The 26,496-nt window shown below is 39.9% G+C and overlaps 1 protein-coding gene across 1 annotated transcript in view; it reads left to right on the forward strand.

Moving 5' to 3' along the window:
* The window catches only part of CREB5 (cAMP responsive element binding protein 5), a 259,728-nt gene that overhangs the window by 50,089 nt on the left and 183,143 nt on the right, over positions 1–26,496 (forward strand). Inside the window, exon 4 of the mRNA XM_086742589.1 lies at positions 3,702–3,823. Coding sequence (XP_086598715.1) covers positions 3,702–3,823 — 122 coding nt within the window. The remainder of the gene's footprint in view (positions 1–3,701; positions 3,824–26,496) is intronic.

Here is a 26,496-nt window from a genome sequence, read left to right on the forward strand (position 1 = left end):
ACAGCATGCCTGCAGGACAGTTTCCTAAAGTACCATGTGTCCTCAGCAGGAATGCTCAGAGTGGTGCTAGCTCTGTCCGAGTTTTGGTCCAGATGGGTCTGGCACATCCAGTTGCTGAAGTACAACAAATCAGAGCCGTGTTCTCAGTGAGCCTGCAATAGTTGTGGGCGCTGGTGATAGCAACAAAAGGTTTGTTTGTACCAACAGGGAACAGTGAGGTCAGGCACAAGCTGTTGGAACTATTGATGCATTTTTAAGTGCTGAGAATTAGGAATATTTTATTAATTCTGGGAGACCTGAATGAGTAACTTATGCTAGGTTCTCCTTTGTGATATTGTGCCCAATTAAAACACAAAGGCTTGCCTAATCTAAGTAAAAGAATTACTGTGGTGTTGACAGTAATATCTTCTACTTGTTTGCCCATCTCCTGAGGGAGAACTGGTGTTTTGCAGAGGCAACATAGTTGGTTGCCTCAGGAGCAAAGAAAGCCCACTGGACTTGGTAGCCCTAACATCCTGAAACCGTTGGGTGCAGTGTATGTGCAGTGTAACTACTATACTATGTAAAGTCTCAATGTTTTGAAGTCTGGATCTTTATCAGTTCTGATTTCATACAGAGCAGAGGTTTCATGGACTTCTGGTTTCAGTAAATGTTGAAGGATGAAGTATTACAAGGTAGAAAGGCAGCTCTTGTTTTATATCTGGCTGAGCTGGCTTCCAGAAGATCTGTAGATGAAGTTTAGGCTGGGTGGTTGGTGACTTGCCGACTGAGAGGAGAGGGAGGCTGTCTTTTTTAACAAATCTTGTTGCGAATTCCTGCCAGTCTGATTTCTGGATCATAGAAACTACAGTAACCGTATGGGGAGACTGAGGCAGTCAATTAAGATCCCCGTGTCAGTACGTAGGTGGTGTAAATAGTGTCATTAATCTATCAGTTTTGATGCTTTTAGATAATAAAATAGTTAATTGGAAAGATCAACTCTAGGCGGCACATTTGAACATCTCATACTGCTTGTGGTGCAGAAGATAAGCTTTCAGCATGTGCAGAGAAAAGCCAATGAGGCGCTTGTCCATTTGAAGTCACATTCTTGCTCTAGGTTGCTTGTCTTCAGTGTTAAAATGGATTTACTTCACTGAAATAACTTTTTTTTTTTGTCTGTCTAACATTCAAGGAATAGATGCTGAACAGATTTTGAACTTCAGCTGCGTGTGCCTGGTCACTGCCTTGTTACCGATTAAGTTGACTCTGACCTAATGTAGCCTGCTGTAGTAATCTCCGATTTCTGGATCACCTGTTTACCTTGGTGAAAAATAACAAGACGTTATATGTGTTAATGTATTCTCTTCTGTCCTGCCTCCCAAATTCTGGGCTCAAGCTACCCTAAAAAAAACCTTAGGATTTTTTTATTTACTTAAAGTGCTGCCATCAACTTCTTTATGAAACCCTAGTTTTTCACCTTGGTCATGAAAATGATACCTTGCTTATTTGCTAGGGATATACACTTCTGAAAACAAAACATTTCCTGTGTTTGCTTCACAGTCAAATACTAACGTACCCTTTATGTCCAGGAAAGCTTGGCAACGATTATCTTTGTTTTTCTACAAAGCAATCATTTTATTCACTAAAGTAATATTTAATTCTTTTTGGAAATAAAATCTGTTTCTTCTACTTTTTACTGTACTTCATTTCCAGTACAAATTCCAGTCCAAGGGCCAAAGACAACCGAAGTGTAAATCTACTGAGTTCAGTGAGGTTACCCTAGAGATTAGTTTGGCACTACTTATTTAGGATATGGACCTGTAAAGTGCTGAGTGTCATCAGCTCCCATCAATGTCAGCACCTCATTGACTCGGCTCCTTGTGCTGAGTTCTTGCAAGATTCTTGGAAAATCTTATGTTTCTAACTCTGGTACTACGGTAGTTAGCTGTGAAAACTAATAGATAAATATGTGTGCATTCCCAAACACTTGGGTTTTGTTTCCTTTAAGCTCACAAGTATGATGCTCAAGCCAAAAGAAATAAAACTGAATTTTAACATTAAGGACTTGCTTTTTATGTTACATCAATATGTTCCATCAGAAATATAAACGCAAATGAGTGTGTTTGCCCTTGGATTACTTGAGAAGGTCAAACCTGTAGGACCACACCTTATACAGGTGGAAATTGGCTTCAGCTGGCTTTATGGATTTATTGGATGGGGCTGAGCCTCTACCTTCCTTTCCAAGTGGAAACTGTATTTCCTTTTGTATGCATTCCTTTTGTGTTGCCTTTTGTTTAGGGGTTGCTGTGTGTTCCTATGCTGATCATGTGAAGTTCATTGTGTCTGGTGACTGTTCCCTGTAAGGGGAAAATGTTAGAACCTGATCTGGCTTAGCTAGGTGCAAGAAACCAAATTTTTCTTCCAGAACTCACTGAAGTGAGAAGCTTTTTTCTGAGGTCAGAATTGGCCCAATATGGGCAACTGGGATTAGTATGACAGAGTTTTCATTCTTTAAAGAATGAATTTCAAACAATAGGGTAGTTGTCAATGACTATGCAGATTATTTTTGAAGAATGAGTCCGATCTTTCCATAAAATTATGTACTACCAAGCAGCTTGAGCTGGAATAGGTTCTTGAGAAGAATAAGCTATCATGCGAGACAGGGTTTTTTTTGTTTGTTTCTTTTAATATGTGTAAAGCTGATAGAACTCTCCCCTGCTTTTGCTAATACGGTTCTGTATTGTAATTTTGAGGGGGAGATGGGAAGCTGAGGTGAAATAGTTAAGAAGTCACCTCAGAATGAATAGAAGTACCTCAGAGCTGACCTTTGAGGAGTCCTTGGTTCCCAACTTTGGGCTTGATTTTTCACTTCCTGAAGAAAGACTCGACAAGGTCATCACTGAAACTACAGTCCAAAGGGCAATTTAGCTTGTCTGTCTTGCAGGTTTTTGAAAAGGTGGCTGAAAACCTTGTACCTTCTTGAGTCCCTTCTGTCTGTGGCATTAAAGAATCCTTTCCCCCCCCAAGCTATTTCTGAGGGCAAAAAATTCCTAGAGATGAAGGCATGCATTAGAAATCTTTTGACTTCAAATCTCATGGTTTATATGAATTATCAGCACTTTTAGATATAAAAGAGATAAGGATGCTTCTTTGTTGACAAAGTTTAACATTTCATAGCTTTTCTGAACATCGTTTTGCTCCTTCTTCAAAAATTGTGTTAGAAGCAGAGCTGCTTCTTGCTGTGGCTAACTTAATGTGTTTTGCAAAGTATGTGTGTGTTTGAGGTGGTTTTCAAGCACCTGAAGGCATTAACTAGTGTGTATCTGTGGCAGTTACCTGCATGCTGCAGTGTAAACATGCCTTATTGTATGCACTGTGCATTGTTTTGCGTGCACCTGTTGGGGGTTTATGGACGTTTATAATGACCATTTGTATAAGTTAAGGATACGCAGTTGTGTTACGTGCTCTTGTGAAAACCTGGCCTGTTGTCTTTCTGGTTGAACGATGACTGCTGCCTGTTTTCGGACGCTGTTGGCAAGGCCTGCCTGCCATCCATAGCGTTGAAATTCAGTGCTGTGTGGTTTGTTTTTAGTGATGGTGTGGTGAGAGTGGGAAGGCACGCAGAGGTTAGCTAGAACCTCTCTTTTCCTGGCAGGCTATTTGATTCTCTCCCTTTCCTTTCAATATTAAATACCAATGGTCATTTCTTGTCATATTCTCAGATCAGACTCCTACACCAACACGCTTTCTGAAGAACTGTGAGGAAGTGGGCCTCTTCAATGACATCGATTGCTCCCTAGAGCACGAGTTTCGGAAGGCACAAGAAGAAGAGAACAACAAAAGGGTGAGTGTGAGCACACCGAACTCTTCCTCCCTTTTGGTTGCTTGAAACATTAAAGGACACTGTTTGGAAGCAGATTGAGCTCTACTACCTGGTGGTAACCTTTTGGTTAGAAACTAGGTGGCACTGTAAGTTGTGACATGCTTTTTAAACTTTTGAAATGGTTGACAAAAATAAAAATCCCAAACCAACAGAAAAACCAGCATTGAATTTCCAAAAGTCTGTACATGTGTTTGCCAGGGTTTGGTTCCAAGTCTCTGCTTTTAAGTAAACTATAATACAAACCACACACCTCTTGAGGGAGAAGCTTGGGAAAATTATATAATCTTTGAAATGAGGACTGCAAACTTGCTCAAATACATTACAGGAAAATGTGGATTATGAAGGGACATTTACTTAAAAAAAAAAAAAGTTTTGGTTTTTCCTCCGTGACACGATGTGCCCCTGGATTTATTTGTCTTTGTTACCAGCTTTATTTCATTTTTCTATTTCTTATGAAGGTTTCGTGCTGAAAGGGAAAACTTTGGCTTGTAATACCTAGCAGGTAACGTGTCCCATTTCGAATTAGTATTATTTTAGTCTCAGTATAGGTAAGTTTAGGTTGGATTATATAGGCTATTTTGTATGGGGTGAAGTGCACTCCTGTGCCTAAAGATTGTTAGAGTGTTTTGAGGGATCCTAAAGAGCTACTAAAATTTTCAAGGAATTGTAAAAGAGCTTAATGCATTATAGAGGCCAGTAAGAGGTAACAGATGAAATTTTAACTTTTCAAATAAGCATCCAAAGTTCTGGTTCCTTCTGAGAACTAAAGCACATGAGGTATGGGAGGCTTCCTATAAGAGTGTATTGCTCCCTGCAGCCCTCCAACAACCTGCCCAGTGCCTCCCCTTCACAATGTTCCCTTTTGTGCCTCTTTTCCCCTCTCCCATTTCTGCAGCTCTTGGAAATTCTTGTGTAATGTGTCCCTTGCCATAGGAGTTCCCCAGTTATCGAACACTGTGTTACTTGTCTTAGTTCTCACGGTAATCTCTACTTGTCTGATTTGAACATTAACCAGCACCATAGACTAAAAGTAGGAAAAGGCAGCTGCGAAGCAGCTACAGTGCTAAAGCCGGAGGACACTTCTCCTTAGCTTGCCTCAGCGTTAATTTGCCTTGCAGAGTGTCTGTGCCTCCAATTGCAAGTGCTTCCTCCATAGGTGCTGTTTCATATAGCTGTTTTATTGTGTCATTTGCTTTGCCTGTCGTTGATTGCTGTCCAGCTCTGAATTCACACATGTGAGGCACGTGTGTGCTGCTGGGCCTCATGAAATCTGGAGGTAGCAGCATCTAGGGGTCTTGAGGTCTGCCAAGTAAAGACTCAAGAGGGCTTTTTTTGAAAAAAAAAAAGGTAAAGATGATTGCTGAGATACAGAACAGGAGCTGAGGCTTGTAGAAAGAAGATGAGAAGGGAGTCTAGGAGAGGTTTGGTTTTGGCTTGTAGGGAAGGGAGTCTACGGGTGGTTTATTTGTGGCTCGTAAGGAAAGAGACTGGGACAGATAGAGGAGAAGAGGAGAGAGGCTGCGACATGGTGTGCTAAGCAAGGAAAAAGAGTGTCCAAATGTAAGACAGTCCAAGTTTTGGTCAAGGATTGGGAAAATAGCCCAGCCTGACCCTCACAGCTTTCTGTGCAGGACGAATGCTAGGGAACAGCCATATAATGAGATAAATGTGTCTAATTTTAGATTTAACTTGTTAATATTTTGTTTCTTGTGTGCTGCAGAGGGGACATTTGGCCAAAATCAAGGAGAACATTCCTGTACATTCCTACTTCTTTGCGAATTAGAGGATTCCTAAGCGTTTTTTTTCTGTGTGATGTTTATTTAGCAGGAGTAGGAGATGAGAAATGTACTGATGTGAACTTCTGTGCAGTTAGCCACAGATTGCAACGCTTGATGTTGCAGAGTCTGTTTCAGCTCAGAAGGGGTAGTTGCACAATCTGATTAAAACCTAGACAAGGGCATCAGGTTACCTGATAATACCAGTTGTTTAATGGCCTCTGTAAGTCTTACTCTTCCCTCCTTCTACTAACCCCTGCAGCTGCCATTGGTGATCTCCAGAGAGCAGTGATGGGAGGGACGAGGAAATCATTAAAAAAAGGAGAAAAAAAGAAAAAAAAAAAGAAAAGAAAGCAGAAGTCCCACTAGCTGACTAACCTGTAACATTTGCTCTGTGTTTCCAATTAGTCTGCTGTATGCTCATTCTTACGTTACCGACTGACTGTCAGATAGGTATCTGAAGCGGGCCCCAGTAGGGCTTTACGCAAATGCAGGAGACAAAGGCCACGACAGACGGGGACTCCGCTGGCTGCCGCTATCGCTAACTAAACGCTTCTAACCCTGGAATTTGAGTACAATATAGTGTTGTTGTAATGGACCTACCAACGCTTCGAGACTGATACTAGAAGCCTGGAAGTCTTACTCACGGCTCAGAAAAGTCCTCCAAAAATATTTTTGGTCGTGTTAATTTCTCTGGACTCTGAAAGAAATAGTTTTGTTTATTTTGGTATATCACTGTGGCTTAGCACACAGCTTGACACTGAACTCTTGTAAGAGAAAAACACTTTGGGGTTTTTTTTTCATCCTTGAGAGTCATCATTTGAAAACTCAAAGAATACAGTCCAATTAGCTGCATTCTTTCTTTTTATGTATTTTTTTTTCTCCTCTAAGTGAGAGCCCATGGATAATCCATGAGAATTTGTTGTGATAAAGCTGGTTATGTGGACTGGTGACATTCCAAATTAGCTGTGAAGCGCTGAGTGCACAGATTTAGGAATATTGTGTGTGCCTTTTTTCTAAAGGCAGTGTTGAGGGGAAAGCACGTGCATTAATATACCAGCTGCTTTTCCAGGAACAAATCACTTAGCATCTTTCTGCCATAGTTGCTTTCGTGTATAGTAGGCCTCCCATACTTTACATATCTTATGATTGTAACCTCAGCTGTCAAAGACCATGTCTTAAAATGTATGTGGTTTAGCCTTTGTTTAGGGACTGAGTAGACTCAAGTAATAATAATGATGATGACCTCCAGGACCTGAACTAAAATTAGAAAAGTACAGTTATAAATGGAAGTGAGATTGTCAGTTTGTTTTGGCTTCTCTGTTGCCTATACCATCAAATATTAGCTGGAAGAAGTCTCTGCTTGAGAAAGGCCTACTCCCTAAACACAAAGGATGCTATAGATAGCAATAAGCATATTGATAACCATATAAAAAAGAGGCTTTTGCATCCTTTTGACAGGACTGTTCCTAACACAAGCATCCTATCTGCCAAATTCACCATCAAAATTAGTTCAGGTAAAAGCATACCTATACTATATTTCCACTTGCAGAAGTGTAAATACTAATGCTTGAGGCAGGCAGCAATTGGCAGCTCTGCCCCAGACAAAATTTGCAACCCAAATCAACAAAGCAGGTAGTGCTGGCAGATCAGATGATCATCTTGGCCTACTAGCTGCAGGTTTTATGTTCACACTGCTCAGAACATTAAGTATCCAAAGCATCTATAATAGGTTATATTTGCAAACACGTGACCTTTGCTGCTACTGGATAGGCCCTGCTATTGCATCTTGTTTTCAGCATTAATGTTGGGTCTGAGGGAATAATGTCAAAGATGGAAAGAGTCAGGATATAGAATGTCTAATAAGCATTTCTTGTGTTGCACAAACTTGGGAGGGTTTGCTGCTCTTTTTCTTTTTTGGAGGCTTATTTTGAGTTCAGGACCAAACCAACCAACCAATGGATCAAAAAATGGCCTGATCCTGTTTGCTTACATGAATGGCAGGAAAAGGAGGCCTTGGGAGACATACTACTCATCTGCAGCAGATGCCATTTTGAAATCTTCTGACTTTCCCGTAGGAGAAGCTGAAAGAGCTGTGTTGGCTGGATAGAAGAAAACACTTCATATCTTGTTTTAACCTGGTCCATCATTCCATCAAAGCAAAAAGTTCACTGCTACATTTAATCATTGACAAAAGAGAAGCTGAAACTAGCAGTGCAGTAAATGGCACCCCTTAGACAGGAAAGGGTGATATTAAAATAATATGGTACCCATATATATTCAAGGGGTAATGGTTTTAAAATAGGAAGAGGTAGATTTAGATTTATTTTTTAGGAAAAAAAAATTTTACAATGAGGGTTGTAGAACACTGGAACAGGTTGCCCAGAGAGATGGTGGAAGCCGCATCCCTGGAAACGTTCAAGGCCAGACTGGATGAGGCTCTGAGCAACCTGATCTAGTCCAGGATGTCCTTGCTCCTTGCAGGGGGGTTGGACTAGATGACCTTTGAAGGTCCCTTCCAACTCTAACCATTCTATGACTCTGTGATATATGACAAGAAAAAATATCCATATCTTGATAAAGCATCTTGTACAAGTGTTTGGATTGTAGAGGCCTATATTTATGCATATAGTAATGCTGGCAATGCACTGTGTTGGTGAAAGAGAAGAATAGAGATAAAGGGTTGTTATGGTGGTGGGGCTGGCTAACGGATGACAAATTCAACACTGAGCTACACTCACTCACCTGAGTCTATCCCCCCTCACATGATTGATGTGCAGCACAGAGCCATGTTTCAAGAATATGTGTACATTTTTCATCCAGTTTTCTGGTAATGCAGGCCAGCAGATCTGCAAATTCATTTCCTTTTAAGCATGGTCTTGTGGGAGGTGGTGTCAATGCTGCAGTGTGCTGGTGCAGTATGACTTCTGAGTGTGTGCCCTGCCTCTGCAGCAATCACGTTAGCTGCAGTCTTCCCTTGTAAATATTCTGAAACCCTAGTGGGGTCGTTGAGAAGAAGAGTGTGCTGGTAGATGTTTGAGACAAGTGCTCTGAAACATATGAATTTCGCTCTAATACAAACCAACAAACTCATAAACCTGATCCTGGAGTGCTTTTGACTCATTGACTGACAGTCTGTACAGTAGAAGAAATCAAAGAGCTATGTTTAAATGCTTACTATATTGATTTTTTTTTAATTATGCAATCATAAATACACATGTATACATTCTCTTTGCATTTGCCTAAACATGGTGTAAGAATGTCTGTATTTTTTCAAGTCAAAGGTCCCTCTGACAACTTATTCTCCCATTGAGACTGAGTATTTTCTATGGTGGCTATGTTATAGCAGATGGAAAATAAGACTAGGAATGGTTTATGTTAATGTAGTGCTTAAAGGCCAGGGTACTATTGTTGTAGGTATTGTAATAACTTCAAGCTGTTACTTTATCAATCAGTTAAGCTGTTGTCAAGGTGATACCTGAAAACTCTTTAAATTCAAAGTCCAAAATACCACCTTAGATTAACAAATTTCCATATAATAGTTCCTATACTCTAAATATAATCTCTGTATGTGTGAAGATGTGAGCATAACATTTCTTCTGGTGACACATTAAGGTACTGTAAAGATACATTATACCTCTGTATCAGAATTTTTCCAATGTCTTATTCTGAATTTTCATATGCATTAATTGCATCAGGTTATTGATCTGCTTAATGGGCTCACTGTTGGTTTATAAGACCTTTTTTTTTCTTAATAATTAACTTTTACAGCATTCCTATAGAGGAGGAAAGACAGATTCCAGAAGATGTTGTCTTCCAAAGATCTTTCCTGGTGTGACACCAGGCTCTTGAAGGAATTGCAGAGGTAGAGTGAGAATTGCAGGGGAGCTGGGTCCTCTCCATTGTTCTTCCAAGCAAGCGGCTTTCTGTCTCTTTTGGTTCATAAATATCTTTAGCAATGTGGCCCCAAAAGATTGATAGGACATCTTCAAAGGCATTTTGGTGCCTTGCTTTCACTGAAATAAAGCAGGAGCGAATCAGTGAGCTACCAGGAAGGATCTGGGCTCAAGTGAGGTGCTAAAAATTGCACAGGAAGTCTGTGGCAGAGCCTCAGATTGATTCCATATCTCCTCAGTCTCAGCGTAGGGCATCCCGCAAACCATGTGTGTTAAGATTTATCAGCTGTTGCTCAGTGTTGCTAAAGATAGGAAGAATGGTCTCCTCTTCACTCCAGCTGGGCAGGCTTGCTGGATCCTAACTGCTTTTCTTAACTTGCGGACCTTTCATGGGGGACATGTAGTGGTATGTTATATTTTATACGGTAATTCTGCAGTTGGCACTTCAGTCTTCTGACTTTTTGAGTCCTGTTTTGAACATGTATCTGTGTCCAGGCATTTATTCCAGGCACTTAGTTACCACACTGAACTGTGTTACAAGAGGGACACTTTCTGTGTGATGGTGCAGAAAATCTGTCGGGATCACACAGTTTGTAACGTGACCTTGCAGAAATATTCAGAAGAATAGGCTTTAACCTAGGTACAACATTTTATCTTCTGCTGGCAGACAGGTCTGTCTTACCTTCTTCTGCAGCAATGGACTGTGTTTGAATGGATTTCTGGATTTAGATCCTCATGCTCTGAGGGAAGACCTGAATGTTTTTCCAGCAGTAAGTGCCTGTATCATGCAGAAAGGCAATTCTTGAGGGCATACGTTTTTGATTGAGCTAAACCTCTCTAACCATAATCCTTCCATGTTCTTCTGAATTCCAGCTGATGAATCATCCTACAGAGCTCAGTCAGGACAGTCCACTTTCCTTCTGCTTCTCATTGTCTCTGTCCCAAAGAAGTTGAGTCACCCTCTTGTAATGTTTGGGTTTTTGTTGTGTTTTGTGTATTTTGGCTATCCCCATAAAAAGGAGGCCTGTCTGATTTCATTCTGACATTTCTTTCACAACAACATGGCATAGCTGTGCATTTAGCCTTGGTCTTCCTATGAATGTTTTTAATGGCACAGCTTGCTTGTTACCAGTTCAGATTTCAGCAGCGTGTACTGGATGGCACGTGATGAAGGGATAAAACTTCCCTGTAGTGGCATTTTTATAAGTCTATCTCTTAGGTTAAAGCCCCTAAGTCTTGGCAATCTCTGTACAGCATACGCTCGGCTATTAAACATGAGCTCTTTGCTCCCCAGAGTGGACTGTGGCCTATATGGTTGGATTGGTAATAAGATACTGCTGATACATTTCAGAGCAAGGTGCACTTTTACTTTATTTATGAAGATAGACATGCTGGTTGAGGGCTTAATCACAGCTGATAAATCATTTTAAGAAACCCTATTAGAACCATATGCTGATTCTTTGTATTAATATGCCGTGTCTGTTTCTAGTCCAATAAGCAGGGTCTCTTCCCCCTCTCCCTTCCCCCTGCCCGGTGTGTGAACTATTTATCTGTTTAAGAGATATCGCGTGCTTGGGGGCATTTCCCTCTTTAAGAGGTATTGTTAATAAAGCAAGGCGAACAGACGAGAGAAGGATTCTCACTCTCCAGCGTGAGCGAAGTTGCCCATTTTCAGTCACCTTTGTTGAGATGGAATTACAGAGCAAAGGTCCAAAAGCTGAGATGAGGAAACCTATTGGTTAAAGACTGGAGAACCACGCCATAGCCTTCCCACAGCGTAAGGTTGTCATTTTGGCCCAGGTGGTTACAATCCTGGAGCCCGAGAGCTGTGAGGGGGTGGGTACACTGACATTTTGGTTACCTCACCTTTCCCTTGCTCGGAGAGGGCTGCTGAGGGAACAGGTTCCACCGCCATCTAATGAGATCCACATTGGTGAAGTTACTCCGTGCCAAGTCCTATTTATCATTAATTGGTGGGTTTGCTTGCAGATCTTTCCTATTATTTGCTGATTTACCCCTACACGTTTTATTATCTTGCCAAAATTCAAATGCTAATAATTTCTTGATTTATTGTTTGTTTATAACTCTGTCTACTGCCTAAATGGACGTAGTTAGAAGATTTGAAAACAGCAACAGCTCTTATGCTGACTGGGTTTCTTTCACGTTTTGCACATGGCAGTCGTCTATTTATAAACCTCCGTAGGGACTCCTAAACCTTTACAGTTGGGTTCCTCCCACCACTTCAGCCCCTTTTCTCTCTTACTCCCCTAAGGCAAGTCTTGGTTTTTTGGCATAAAGACAATGATGGTGATTGTTAGATGGAGAAAATGTCCACAATCTATGAACCGTGAGTAAGGATTTTTAATTTGTACCTCAAGCAAAATAAATTGGAAATTAGAGACATCCAGGAGCATAAGGCTATTTTCACTGAAAGGTAGGAGATTGTGATCTGAGTTGCTGGTATTCTTTAGTCTTACAAAATGTGAAACTGAAAGACTGAAAACTCACTTTACACCAGTTGTGTGCATGCTGTAGCATGACCCATTTCCAGTACTGTATGAAATTACTATATTTCTAAAAGCCCCCAAACTTGACTGTTAAATCTGAAGTACTTCAGAGTAAAAAAAGGAATAGGGCAGAAGAGAAAGAAGCCAGAACAACTGAGCACATGCCATGGCAGATAATGAATGCTACAGTTGGATGTATAGCCTCATGCATCTCTGGGGCAGTTCCATTGACTTTAATGGAATTTAAATTTTTAGCCTATTACAACTAGGCAAAGTTCTGAAGGGAGAAAAGCCTTTGCTCAGGGACCAGAAAAAAAACCCGTGATCATGAAGTGAAGTATTTGGGTACTTGTTGATGTCCTGATAATATGTAAAAATAGGGCCTTTTAAAAACCATACTGGGGAGCAGAAAAAAAAAAAGTAAATTTTAGCTGTTTTCTTATTCTAGATTTTTCTCACATGCTTCTCTACAGAAGTTGCCAAGTCCACTCTTATCAAATAAATATCAGCTTTCTTTCATGCCTGAAATGTGAGTAAACTGTGTATGGCTTGGTCTTGTCCCTGGGAAGGGAACAGACATCAGTTTGCCACGTGAATGTGCATGTCAAAGTGCAGCTCTGCCAGCCAGTCTGGGGCTGGGTCGGGAGAGACAGGGGGAGAATGAACTCAGTGTTACAAACCATCTCTTTTGAATTTCTACAACCTATTAGTCACAGCAAGCTGCCCTTATTGATTTTGGTAAGAGAGGTCACTTTTAATCCTCTAAAGTGGAGAGAGCGGCATGCACTCTCCATAGCATGACATTAAAATTGACACAGCTCTGCATCAGTTCTCTGAAAATGCCCTAAACCTAGATGGATTATTGCCTCGCCTTTCAACGGGTACAAGCTGCTAACCAGAGCACACTAACCTGGATTAGGTGTAAAAGCTTCAAAATACTTAATAAGGAAAGCATAGCTCAAAAAAGCTAGAAAATACGTGAGCACGCTAAAAAAGCTGCCCCTGCAGAAACAGGCCATTAGTCCTAAGAAAATTTATTTTCTCTTTTTTTTTAAAAAAAAAATAAAAATTCAACACAGAGGAGTTAAGATTATCATATAAAAGAACAAACAAAAGCTGACCTTACTCTATGATTATGAGGAAAGCTTTATTCTGGCTGATGGCCCTTGCTAGTTTTGTTTATGTTCTTTAGAGAACTAAATCTTTGAATACAATTAGAATAGTCCGACTCAAATCTTAAGTGTGCCTCAAAATAAACAGCAGAGGTGAACTCTCAGCAGTTTTCTTTTCATCTTTGTTATGCCTGCCCTGACCCATTTTTCCTGCCTAATGATCATTTGTGGCATACTATTATTAAAAGAAGTCTTCTTGATGGAAAAATATGCTTAATGGGGATAGGAAAATTGTTGTGAGCCTGGAGAAGCATTTTTAAAAATTTCTTTGTAATTCCAGAAAATTACTACTGCCTCTTTTGCTTTTATGCTAGATTTTCTTTGGAAATTTGGGGTTTTTTTTAAGATCTCGCTGACTTTTCTGTGAGTCTCAATAAAAATGTACAATGTAATGCTTAGGGAAATTTGTTGGCTTGACACGTAAGCCTTGTGTTCTCCCTTTTCGTTAGCTGTAGCTTGCTCCAGTATTTCTTATTAAAGGTTAGAAATTCCCTTTCTAAGTAAAAGACATCTGCAAAAAGAACTGCAGTAAAAAAACCCGTTAAGGCACAATGTTAAACTCTAAGCTCTGTAGCCTGTAAGTGTAATGCATGGGACGACGGAGGTGCTTGACTTCCATGCCATAGCACCTTTCAATAAGCTAAAAGTGCTCTACAGCTGTTAGCTCAGTAGGTCTCACCTCCTTCTCAACAGAGATTAAAGTATGTGTGTGTCTGTGTGAGCAGTGTGGCTTTCCCTCCTACATTAAGAGAGATTTTTTCTTCCTCCCTCACTCGAGGTGGGGGGTGGTATTTTCTCCCTGTTTGTGGACTTACCAAGACACAAGAAAATTCAAAGTAGGCATAGAAAAGGAGCTGGCTTTTGGCTTCACCACTTTCAGTAAGAAATAGTGCCATAGTGGCACCTGGAAGAAAAGGTAAAAGCTGCTCCATCTGCGGATTGTGTGTGCTTCTATCTGACAGTTTATTTCTTGTCCCAGTACTAGATTTTCTTTCCCTATCAAGAGAGAAAGAAAAATAAGATATGCTGCCAGTCCCTCCTTCTTTGTGTTGGAAGAGTCTTCTCTGATGTCCAAACACTATATGGGATAGAGGAGAGAGAAAGGAGATGAGGGGGAAAGTATGGGCTGATGAATGGAAGCAAGGCGTGAAAGGAAGAAGAGTACCTTTCACTTTTACTTATATAAAGGACTTAGACCCATAGAATAGTTTGGCTTGGAAGGGACCCTTAAAGCTCAGCAAGTCCAACGGCCTGCAAGGATCAGGGACATCTCCAACCAGATCAGGTTGCTCAGAGCCTCATCTAACCTGGCCTTGAATGTTTCCAGGGATGGGGCATCTACCACCTCTCTGGGCAACCTGTTCCAGTGTTCCACCACCCTTATTGTAAATTTTTTTTTCCTTATGTCTAATCTGAATCTACCTCCTTCTATTTTAAAACCATTACTCCTTGTTCTTCCACAACAGGCCCTGCTGCAGAGTTTCTCCTCTTCTTTCCTGTAGGCCCCCTTTAGGTACTGGAAGGTCTATAAGGTCTATAAGGTCTCCCTGGAGCCTTCTCTTCTTCAGGCTGAACAGCCCCAATTCTCTCAGCCTGTCCTCATAGGAGAGGTGCTCCAGCCCTCTGATCATCTCTGTGGCCCTCCTCTGGACTTGCTCCAACACTTATTACTATCCTAGGTCATACTTGGTGGGGAAAATGGAAAGGAACATTCACATAGAAGAAGAGGAAAAGCAATGTTACTCAGATGTGGAGAAAGCTGAGGTCTACTGTGAGGCTGTACAAGGAAAAGAGAAAGGTGAAAGAAAGAAACAAAGAACAGCACTGATACAAGGCAGACATTAAAAAGGCAGTTCTTTGTTTTCTGAGAATTGGGGTATTGAAATATTCTGTGATGTACTTTTTTGGCAGAATTGGATGAACAGAGATAAAAGTGTGAGAAGTAGAATTTCCTTTTCTCTCCCCCGATGCCCTCCCCAGAAAAAAAAAAAAAAAAAAGAGAGAAACTTTGCTTCAAGGAAATTGAGTTAGTTTCTCAGCTTAATGGTGAATTGAGATGTCAAAGGATGTGGCTGTAAAGAGAAGAGGAGAGATGGAGATGCTCAGTTGATGTTGGGTATTAGAATAGTTTTTCCCTGAAGAAGAGAAAGGGAGCGTCAGCCTGGACACTGTTGTTTCTGCTTTCCGTGGTCTTTAGATAATATTATTTCTCTCATCACACTCCTTTCTTATCTCTGAGATCTATGTGTATGTTCCTTGGGATGTACAGATCTATGTAAGGCCTGTTTCTCTAATAACAAGTAGTTATTGTAGTTCTCTCCCATTTATGCTATTTTTTTTCTCCAATACAGTAAACTCATGCAAGTATAAATGCCAATGTATATGTTACAGGAAAACCAGGAAAGCTATTAAGTGCATTACACCTCTGCACATAAGTTCTTATTTTGTGGACTATTGTTTGGCTGGAATCTTTTTCAGGTACAGTTCTCTTATCCCAATTTCTTTCCTTTGCTTCATCCATCTCAGCCAGTTAAATGTGTATATAACTGATTTTTCTGAAATGGGGCCAAAGTCCATGTACTTCAATAGCTCTTAAACATGTGGTTAACTTCAAGCATGTGTGTAGGGGGTTGCTGAATAGAGATAGTTTGCTGAATCAGGACTTCCGAACACTAGGATTTTAAATTGCAAACAATCCTCTATTTTAATGTATTTTAACTACTACCTCCCATGGACTATAGATAAGTGTTGTTACTTGAGTCCTGCAGGTAAAGAAAGTTGTAGTTTGTTGAACAGCAATTTAAGAATAAAATCAATCTTTCTGATACCCTGCTGCAACAACTATTTTTTTTCTTCCTCCTATAAATAACCTAATTATGTTACATGAAAAGGAATAATGATTGGAATTTCATGTTATAATTAAAAACTTATTTTTCTGGAGGAATATAAAAGATCTACTTTTAAAAAAAAAGTTAATTTGTTATAGCTATTTTTTTTCATTTATTTCCCCCTGAGATTTCTGTAATTTCTAACAAAAAGTGGTACTAAGATAGTACTATATGGATGCCATTATTGACCAAATAAACATGAGGTACTTATGCAGTCTTCTGGATACATCAACTTGTGTGACTTCTTGAGAAAGTACTTTTAAAGAACAATAGAAGTGGAAGGAAAAAACCAAACTCAAACAAAAAAAACCCCACAAAAAACCCAGAAAACCAACCAACCCTTCCTGCCCTGCCCGCCCCCCACCGCCTCCCCCCCCAGAAAAGAAAAAAAAAAAAAAACCAAGCCAAAAAAAAAAAAAATCCGGTTGTCTTTCTCATTCACTTGCATCATTCTGTGTGCAGGGATAAATGGGATAGAGCTGCCTGCCATTTTGGTTTTCTCCATCTTGGATCATAGGTAGGGTGGGGTGGAAAGTAGGTTCCACAGAGCAGATGCATCTTTTGGAAGGTGCAGGCAAGAGGAAATTGGCAGTGAGGGAAATGTGCCTTTCAAAATACTACTTAATATGCTATTAGTGATGGAGTGCTCAATTGCCTTCTTGAGCAGTTGGGGAAGAAAAAAAGTGTATTTTACTCTTGTAGTTGATACACTTAATATAGTGTTTAAAACAAAGTGCTCTTCCCTTGCTTTTGTGTAGGGTGGTAGGACTTAAAAATATAATTGGGCTTTCCCCTTCTTTGCTTACCACTTTTCAATATTCACTTCCTCACATTCCATCTTCAAACCAGCTAATCTGTATCCCCTTCTTCTTGAATCACATTATCCTGACAGCCCAGCAGTGAAAAGAGCCGAGGCTGCAGGACTTCTAACAATGCCAGAGGGCCTCAGGACCAGGAATGCCCTGAAAAAAATGTGCTCCCATCCAGCTGCCCTTCATATTGTTGTCTCTCTATCCAATTTACTAGAGAATTTCCCACTGGCTCTTGGCTCATTCCCAAATGAGAATGTAATCTTTTAAAGATTACACTGCATAATGGAGGGACAAGGAGCTCTTTATTAACTAGGATGGGGAGTCACTTGCTATTAGGCAAGGGAGAGGGATGGGCTGTAGTAGTGTTTTGTGAGTTCTGCTTTCTGCCCCTTCTTGTCTCCTCAGCGAGAGGACGGCAGGTTGGGAGTAGGAAACCACCGCATCTGCACTGTAGCAAAAGAAATAATTGAATGTAGGTTATGATTATGGCAATTACTTTTATAACGTGAGGGATTATACCATAACTATTAAATTGCCAATGAGATTAAATTACTAACCGAATACCACAGCATGTTTTCCAATAAAATAAAAAAAATCTTTGCTTGTTGCAGAGTTGGTGTGTTCAAAGACTGTTAATACGGTGTGAAAGATCTGAGCAGCTAAGGAACCTGACGTGCTGTCTGTACAGATATTGTCTGGATGAGATTCCTGTCACTTTGATTTCCATGAGCTGTGCCAGCTAGACACCCTCCTTCCTTTTGGGATGTAAAGCAATGTGGTACTCTGGTAATTCTAAATGCTCCTTCTCTCTCCAGTGAAGCAGATAAGCTTCTGCCAGTAATAGTTAATAAAGAGATAATCAGAAGTTATTCTTGCAATGGAGAAATTTTTAAAACTTCACAAAGGGACCAGGGCTCTTGTAAACCCACTGAACTGATTGGAAAGCTTAAGCTTCAAAATATTTTCATGCTGCAATCTCCTTTTACTGCATGTTATGAAAATGTTGCTTAATACAGAGGATGAATGTATGTAGAACAAGGTAATTTTGGGTCACTTCTAGTATGAGATCAGTTTTGCTGAAGTTGTTGGGAGTCTGTTGGGAGGTTTTTTTTTTGCCTGCATGCATAACAAGGTCATAGATGAGACTGTCATATAGATAGTACAGATATAGCCTTGTATAGACCGTTCATGATAGGAGTATAAGCTAAGTTAATTATGCAGGAGGAGCAGCTTCCTTTTGTTCATCAGCTGGAAAATGAGTAGAAAATTAAATTTTGGAGACTTCAGAAATATATCATGTGTTGATCATTACCAGCAAATTAACTGGCTTTATGGAAGAGCCAATGTTCTGATTCTGAAGAGAAATGTAGGTGAACAATATAATTCTATAAATATTTTTGTTAATTTTTATATGCTATGTGCTGAATGATATCTTAAGCAGTTGATTTTGGTTTTGTTGTATGTACATTTAAGTCTTCTCACACTATTGTGTCTTATGAAAATACCTGTTACTACACAAAGCTATTTGACACATTCAGAAAGACTGGAATGCATTTGTAAATAAGGTTTTCTTCTCTTCTTTTCTAGTGAAGAACTGGATTTGTGGGTAACAAATTGAAGTCAAATGGGAAGACTTTTGGTTTTGGCAGAATATAAAACCTTTGAATACCTTATTTTATTAATTTTTTTTCTTTCTTCTTTCTGAGTCTTTAGCGTACAGAAAAATAAGTGAATCTGATTTCATGGTGCTCTTATGCTGAATCTTTGTGTCTTACATTTTGCAGGTTTGATCAGTATGAACTGTTTGCCTCCATGACATAAACTGTTTGCTTTTTGGCCTTGCTATTCGTTTGAGTTTGAAAGAGTCACCTTAGGCAAAAGGGGCTCTTAGTTATCTTCCGCAATTAAGAGCACTGGCCACTGTTAAGAAGTTAGTTTCATAATTTCCTTGTGGTGCCTAACCAGGCTAGCAAGGTTATACCTCTATTTGCTAACTGCAAAGTGTATTTTTGTTAGGTGAAGGTATTTTTCCATACCCTCCCTTGGCTTGTATCACTTTCAGACACAGTCCCTACATTCCCAGTGAAACATCTCATATTAATATCCTCCAAGGGCTTTGTAGGTTTGCCCCTGGTTCATTCGATCCTAACTGGTAGGAACAGTTGCACAAGGAATCGGCTTGTCTTCTTCAATGCCAGGGCATCCTATTAAGTCTTTGGTTGCTGCTTGATTTTAGAAAGAAGGTCAAGACAGGCACATCTGCCAGTTGGGTGCAAAATGCGAAATCCTCATAGTGATGTAAGTGCCCACCAGGCAAGTGTTAGGTTTCACAAACTGCATGGAGCGAATAATAACCCATGGAAAGGGGCCGACCAAACGCCCGAGGGCCATACCTTGAGCTGTCGCAAGTATTTCACCAGTTTATGCTGTTTGTTGGCTTTCCTGACCTCTATTCATCATGTGCTTAAGCACCTTCTTAAAAGTCAGAATATGGCTCAGGGCATTGACTGTAGGCGGTAGCGCAACATGATCTGCTGGAAATTGTAAAGTCAGTGATACAGCTTTGTATGCACTTCTCTATGTGCCCTCTCTCTGTTAATAGGCAATAAAACACTAACATTTCAGTGTGACAGGGTTTTTTTTGTTGTTGTTGTGACCCTGCGTTTAACTGCCATAAAGACACAGGTGTAAAATTTTTGAAGTTATATGAGAAGTACTCTAATACCACCTAGAGATACTGGTATGTTCAGAAGCTCTTGTGGTAAAGTTTTGGTGATTTTCTTGATGATGTTGATCCTAGAGCATAAACTGGATTGAATATAATTTCTTCTTTCTTTCTTTCTTTCCTACAAACTGGAATTATTTTAGAGCCAAGAGGAAATATCTGTAAGGTCTTCTCATAAGCCACATTTTTGGGTTTTTCTTATTTTCTTGATGAACTGTAACTGCCTTAACTGTCTTTTTAACACTTTGAAAACTCTCTGCATTTTTATGTCAGTTTCTGTGTCAATTCATGTTAAAATCAGTTTCAAAACCACAGCTGGAACTTTTATTTACCAAAATATTTAGCTTTTCGTTTAGCCTGGCCCAAACCCGAACACATCTGAGTTAAGGTAGCCCAACAAATAACATTTTTATGTCCTCTGACATGCTACTGGCCATGCGTATACTCTTAGCTTGCCGTAAATATTACACAGGAAGGGAGAGAAGCATGTAAAGGTCATTACTATGGTTTACTTGACAGACAGTAGTTTATTATAAACTGCTGTGACTCAATTGTTTTTGATACTCTTGTTTATCATATCTCAACTGAAAGACGTTAGGGAAGCTTCCGATCTTTCCAGGAGTTAGAAGAGCCACGTCTCACGAGTTGTTTTTTTTTTTTTCATGGTACAATATGGACTGCAAACTGCTTGCATGAAGCATGCTATTTGCTACAAGATCAACATTTTGGTCCCATCTTTAAGTAATACTGTAGTGCACATAACTCCTAAATTATGACCCTTATTTTTACATTGAATCTTTTCAGCTGGCTGATTTTTTTTTGCTTTAAAACAGTAAGTATTTTTGTAATAAATGAGTATAACATAGCAAACGTATTGCAGTTCCTTTCGATGATTTTGTTGCTTGATATAGTGACATGGCACTCACATCTAGCAAGCGAATATGTTCCTGTGGTGTTTTCAAAAGCATATGAGAAACCATATGTTTTTGTAGGAAAACAGCTGTTACAGAGCATATGCTTTCTTAGATACAATGACAGTTATTAAAAGGGCAAGGTAGGACCATGTCTTGTCTTTTAAGCTGAATAAAGCTGGCAATAACTGTCACTTTGAATGTGCTGTGGCGCTGCATGTAGATATTGCCATGTAGAGTTGTAGCTGGAAGGAGAAAGAGAGATTAACGTCCATGGTCTGCAGCTTGGAAGAGGCAATATAAATCTCTGTCCTGCTTTGAGCTGTGAATGCTTCTGTAGGAGTTATAGTAACAGACAAATTAGCATAATGTAATTGGCTGGCAAGGTCAGCCCCTCTCCAGGAGCATTAGCAATGTTTACTGTAAGAAGAGACAGACCTAGTATTGTAGGGTAGTATGTTGTCTGTCGTTTTTGAAGGAAGAATAATAATTTTGGACTCCTTGCATTACAGACTCTTTACCATATCTTATTCAAATTCAGCCTATCATATTTCTGCCTTAAAGCAAATAATCTAAAAGATCAACAAAGAACATTATCTACTAATACACCAGTCCTTATTTTTTTTTTTTTTTTGCTTTGAACCTCAATGAGTTTACATCTTTCTTTTTTTTTTTTTCTTTCTTTCTCTGTTGAATAGCTTTTCTCTGAATGCTAAACTTATATATGCATCCCTGCCAATGCCTAATAAATCTTCTTGGAAGGATTAAAATTTCTCATCTTACTACATGAGACACAATTAGTAAATCCAGACAAACTTATCAGCTTGCTTGTAAGGATGTTTTGAAAGTGTGAAACTCTGGGCAAAATTTTGGGCCAGCTCTAGCCATCCAGATTCATCATCACTGGATTCAGCTTCGCAAACTGTTTCACAACTGTGTGTCAAAAATGTGAGATGGTGCCCCACATTTTGAAGGAGACCTTGCATTGAGTCACAAACAACACTGACTTCTTAGTCTTTGATCTCCAATCTGACAAGTTGTGCCAAGTATTTGAAATGAGTTCAAGCATTCAGTTATGAGATGTTTGGGAAATGGCTTTCAGACTATCACAGAGGGGTTGCATTGCCTTTTCCTATATACTAATCACCAGGAGTGCTGAAGGTTATGCTGTTTAGCAGCTATCTTCAGCTTAAGTCTTTAAAATACTGTCTGTGACCAGGAGTTGCCACTGTAATTTTCCTAGAAGAGAGGCAGACAGGCTAAAACATGCACAGAATCATCTTCAGAGCACTATCTTACTGGAAAACCGATTTCCTTGTGCTTAGACAGTGTGATTCAATGGATTTCCAAAGCACAGTCCTTTCCGTGGTCTTCTGATGATGAAGAAAAACCAGACAGCAATTCCTGGACTCCACAGCAACTGTATTTTGAGTCTTGTATAGTAATAGCTTCCAACAGTAATAACTGTAAGTTAGGTGGGTTTAAGGTGAGCAATGTTGTTGTTGTGTTCAAGGGTAATATGCTCTTTAATGCCAATAACCTATTAGCCAGCCACTTTTGAAAATGGGATTGTGGTGCTGCTTATGCCAGGCTGGCATTCCCAACCCTCTCCTCTGTCTCTCAGTTTTCAGTTGCTTTGGTTGTAAACATCCCGCTGACATCCACTTTGTAGTCAAAAGCTGTTATGTGGAGGAGAGCACTCAGAATAACAGTTCTTCATGTGCAGCTAGGTTGTTCCTCAAGGATGCATGCTTGCCCTCTTTTGTTCATGGCTCAGCTGAAACTCCCACTTTCCATTGCCTGAATTGTGTTTTGCTTCCTTGTATGAAGATATCCATCTGGCTGGGTCACACTGTTACAGGAGGACCAATTGTTTGTTACTTAGGAAAACAAGCGTTGTGGCTCCTCAGGTGGAGCGAGGCCTCACTAAGGCATTTCAGAAGCGTGTGGTACTCTAAAGGAACAGTATGTAATTTCCCCAGGATGGCTCCACACTGCATTTAATTAGTGTGACTGGAATAGTTTACATCTGGATGGTTGTCTGGTAGCATTATCAAATATACTGCAGCTTGTTTGTTATTCTCTCCATTTACTCCAGTCAGAAAAGAAGCTGAGCCAAATGTGTCCCACTTTCACAACTGAGAATTCTCCCCCTCCACTGCCACGGCCATATAACCTCAGTAAGATTTTTAGCCTGACTCTTCTTAAAATGTCTTGCAATTTTTAGTGGCCAGATTCGGATGTATAGCCAGGAATGCTTTAATTAAATCAAATTTTCTGCAGACGATAAGCTCCCCTTTTCTGAAGAATAGATCCTTCAATACTCTCTGGACTTAAGCATGCCGTCATTCTTCACTTTTACTAATTTACATGCCCTTCTCTCCTCTCCTGGTTCTAGTCACCAAAGAACTGTTCTTTTGTCTTGCTATTCTTCTAATGGTATTAATCATATAACTCTTTTCTGTCTTGGTTTAAGTATCTTGGTTATGATCACTTGTTAGATCTGTGAGGTTAAAATTTAAATGCAAGCTACTCTAAAGTCCTGTGGAGTGGTTTTCTTACCAAAAAACACTCCTTCTGCTCTGTCACTGCTATAATTGTATTGCCATCCCAGCTATACTGCATTGTCTCTAAAAGCTATTCACTTCTCGTCACTTCCAAGCACTCTATATTTGTTGAAGAAACTCATCCTGTTTAACATGTAAGGCAGAAGAATGCGTAATTTGCATGAAGTCATGCAGTAAATCTGTAGCAGAGTGAGGAAAAGGATGGCTATGCAGTTCCCAGTTTGCCAGGTGCAGAACACCTTTGGAGTCCAAGGAGTTGTATTTCTGATCTCTTCTACTGTCCCAGTCCTGGGAGGCTGTATGTCCCAACTCCACACCAGCTTGCTTACTTGTTTTATTTCCTGTTAGCAGTAGCTCTTCTTTAAGCAATCCCCAGCAAGCTGTGCTTTAAGACCAAAGGTGCACACCTTCATCAATGAACAGTCAACTCTGGTTTTTTTTTTGCAGGAGGACTACTACTGATTTGTCTTTCTTCCAAGCATGGTGGTTCTTCTAGTCTTGCTAGTGTTTTGTCCTGACTGTCTGCCACTGCAGAAGGTAACTGCTGAAATCAAGGCAGAGGTGGACAAAGGCAGCATGCTTCTCTTTAACCAGACCAGAGAATGATAGAAACGTCTTTGAGGATTCAGAGCACATTTTCTTGTAATACCTGTTTGTCTGTAGCCCGTGCTGTGCTCCTTGGAAGTTAACTTTTCTTAGCTAGAGGTGTATTTAACTTTTTTGCCTTCTATGTAGACAGTCTGATTGCCTTCCTAAACCCTAATGTTTTAAACTCTTACGGCTGCAAAGATTATTATTTTTGTCTCAATACTTCCAACTGATGAACCTAATTCTCTAAGTTCTTTCAGTCCAAGATCTAGACTAAACTAGCTCTCCTCTCCCAAAACATCAACCTAAAATTGATTTAAATGGTTGTAGATGCTGCAAAACTGCATGCTTGCCTTTGTGATTACTTCTCGGGAGGTCTGGTGAATTAACTCAGTCCCAGCTTGATGCTTCAGTGTTCCCTGTATGATTTTTCACTGATCAAAGCTATTTTCTTACCAGTTCACTTCTCAACACACTACACTGGTTAGAGCTGTGATCCCTTGTATGTAGCAGATATTCTGTCCGGGTGCTTTTGGAGACCACCATTGGCCTTGACTCCTGGACCTTTCCCAGAATTTTTAGTGTCCATGTAGTACTAGACAGCCTGGCCCAACATAGCTGCCGCAGTGGGTTGGGGTTAAAAGAATATTTAGGAGATGCATTTTATTACCAGGGTAGCAGCATTTCCACTTGACTTCTTAGCAGAAAAGTTAAGCCCATTGGTTTTCTGCTTGAAACTGCCTGAATGGAAAATCGCTGCCTGTTTTGTTGCTGCCATCCTTGCTCTCCTTTACCGACTGCTCTGTCTAAAAAATGTTCTGGTCATTGAATGCAGTCAAGCAGCCATTGCTGTAACTCGTGTGTGCTGCCAATAACTTATGCCAGTGAAATCAATGATGAGAATTTCAAAGAAGCTTTAAATAAAATATAACAAATTTAAATGCCAAAGTGCTGTCTCTGTCCATTTCCTATTAACAGATTATAAAAGGTTTGCATAACATTGAAAAGCCTAGTGCCTTCAGTTAGCAGTATCAAAGGCTTGTTTAAAGCAATTCCTGGAGGACTGCTGCCCTCCCCCTCCAGCTTTCTCTGTCACGATGGATAAAAACAAAACTCCTTACAATAAAGAAAGGAAAGCCAGGTTTTCAACTACCCTCTGACTGGCCTCCAGATCTGGCAGCTGCTTTTGGATGTCTAATTGCTTGTCCTGCAAAAGTTGACATGCACCTACTTTGAGAAGGTTCTTTGAGTACCCACTTTGTACATGCATTCTGTCTGATTTACAGAAATGAAATGATAGTGCTGGGAAAAAATCAGAGTAGAAGTTGTAATACTGTTTTTTTTTTTTTTTAACTGTAATACTGTGTGGTTTTTTTTTTTTAATTTAAAGTTTACTGTTTTCCTGAATTAATATATAATTATTAGATGCAAAGAAACAATGCAAAATAACGGATAAGACACTGGACTTGGAAAAAAGACCCCTTCCATTGAGTCCTGATTTTTGGCTACACAAATCACTTACTTTCTCTCTTTCTTCCTTCCTCTTTCCTTACTTTGTCTCTGGACTCTAAGGCTTGTGGGCAAGCATAGTCCATCAATGTGTCTACACAGATTTTAGTACAATAAGGCCTTGATTTCAGCTGAGACTCTAGGAATTACACCTAGTAAGTATGCTGGCAAATCTCTTTTCTTCCTTTTCAAGTTTCTTACTAGTGCTTCTCCATTTGAAATTCATGGCAAGCTCCCTTGTTTACAGCAATCTAATGGGACCATAATTGGGTCCCCAAGATAACGTTAAGGATATAAGCCAGTTTTTCCTTAGACAAAGTTCTATGGAGAGTGTATTTTCTTATAAACATGCTTTTTATAAAAGGGTTTGTTGTTTTGTGTTTATTGGTGTTCCATCTGCTCTAGAGAATACATTTGAGAAAAACTAGCTCCAGCATGGCATATAATGTTTCATTAGCAGGCATAACCTTGTTTATTTGCTTTTTAAAATTGTATTTAGAAAAGGAAATCAGTTTGCACCATTGACATGCTGCCAGGTTCCTGTTTATAAATGTCACAATAGGCAACTTGGAAGAAATGAAATAGTCAGTTTATGGCTTTTGCATAAAGTATGACAGAACTGGGTAGAGCCAGGCAGCCCGTTGTGCTTCCCCTGTTTTGCAGCCTCCCAATTAGCAGGGCGTAGTGGGGTGTTAGCAGTGCGAAACACCCTGAGTGACCCGAACTGGGCTGTACACACTTAGCGTTACTGAGGTTTATTTGAACAGAGGCAGCTCTTTGTGCTATGTTGCTTAAATGGCTATCTTGGGCAAGTAATTGTGTAAGAAACAAGCAACCCTGAGGAAAACGGGAGATATCTGTAGGAAACTTCAAGACATAAGCATGCAATCTGATGTCATCTTTTCCCATAGAGAAGCTATTTCCTTTCAAACTCTGGTGAGACCAGTCTTTCAAAATTTCCTTCTCCTTTAAAATATGTTCATTCGATTTCCTTTTTATCACTTTTTTCCTTTCTCCTAGAAATGGTTTATTGTGGGTACGTACCATATATTACTTACTGTGCATGTAAAGAAGGCTTCATATGTCAAAAGGATAATCTGGACAGACATGCTGAAAAGGGCATGAGGAGGGTAGTGGGGGAAGAGGGGAGGGAATTGTGGAAGACAAGGGTCATCTTTCAGTATTCATTTCTACTGGTAATTAGAGGGCACCACTGAATGTCTGTAATTAGATCATGTCACAAAAATTAAGATAAAAGACCAAAAATTCCAAATTTCCTGCATT

This window comes from Chlamydotis macqueenii, chromosome 2, assembly GCF_036417535.1.
Source record: "Chlamydotis macqueenii isolate bChlMac1 chromosome 2, bChlMac1.mat, whole genome shotgun sequence".
Classification (NCBI taxonomy): domain Eukaryota; kingdom Metazoa; phylum Chordata; class Aves; order Otidiformes; family Otididae; genus Chlamydotis; species Chlamydotis macqueenii.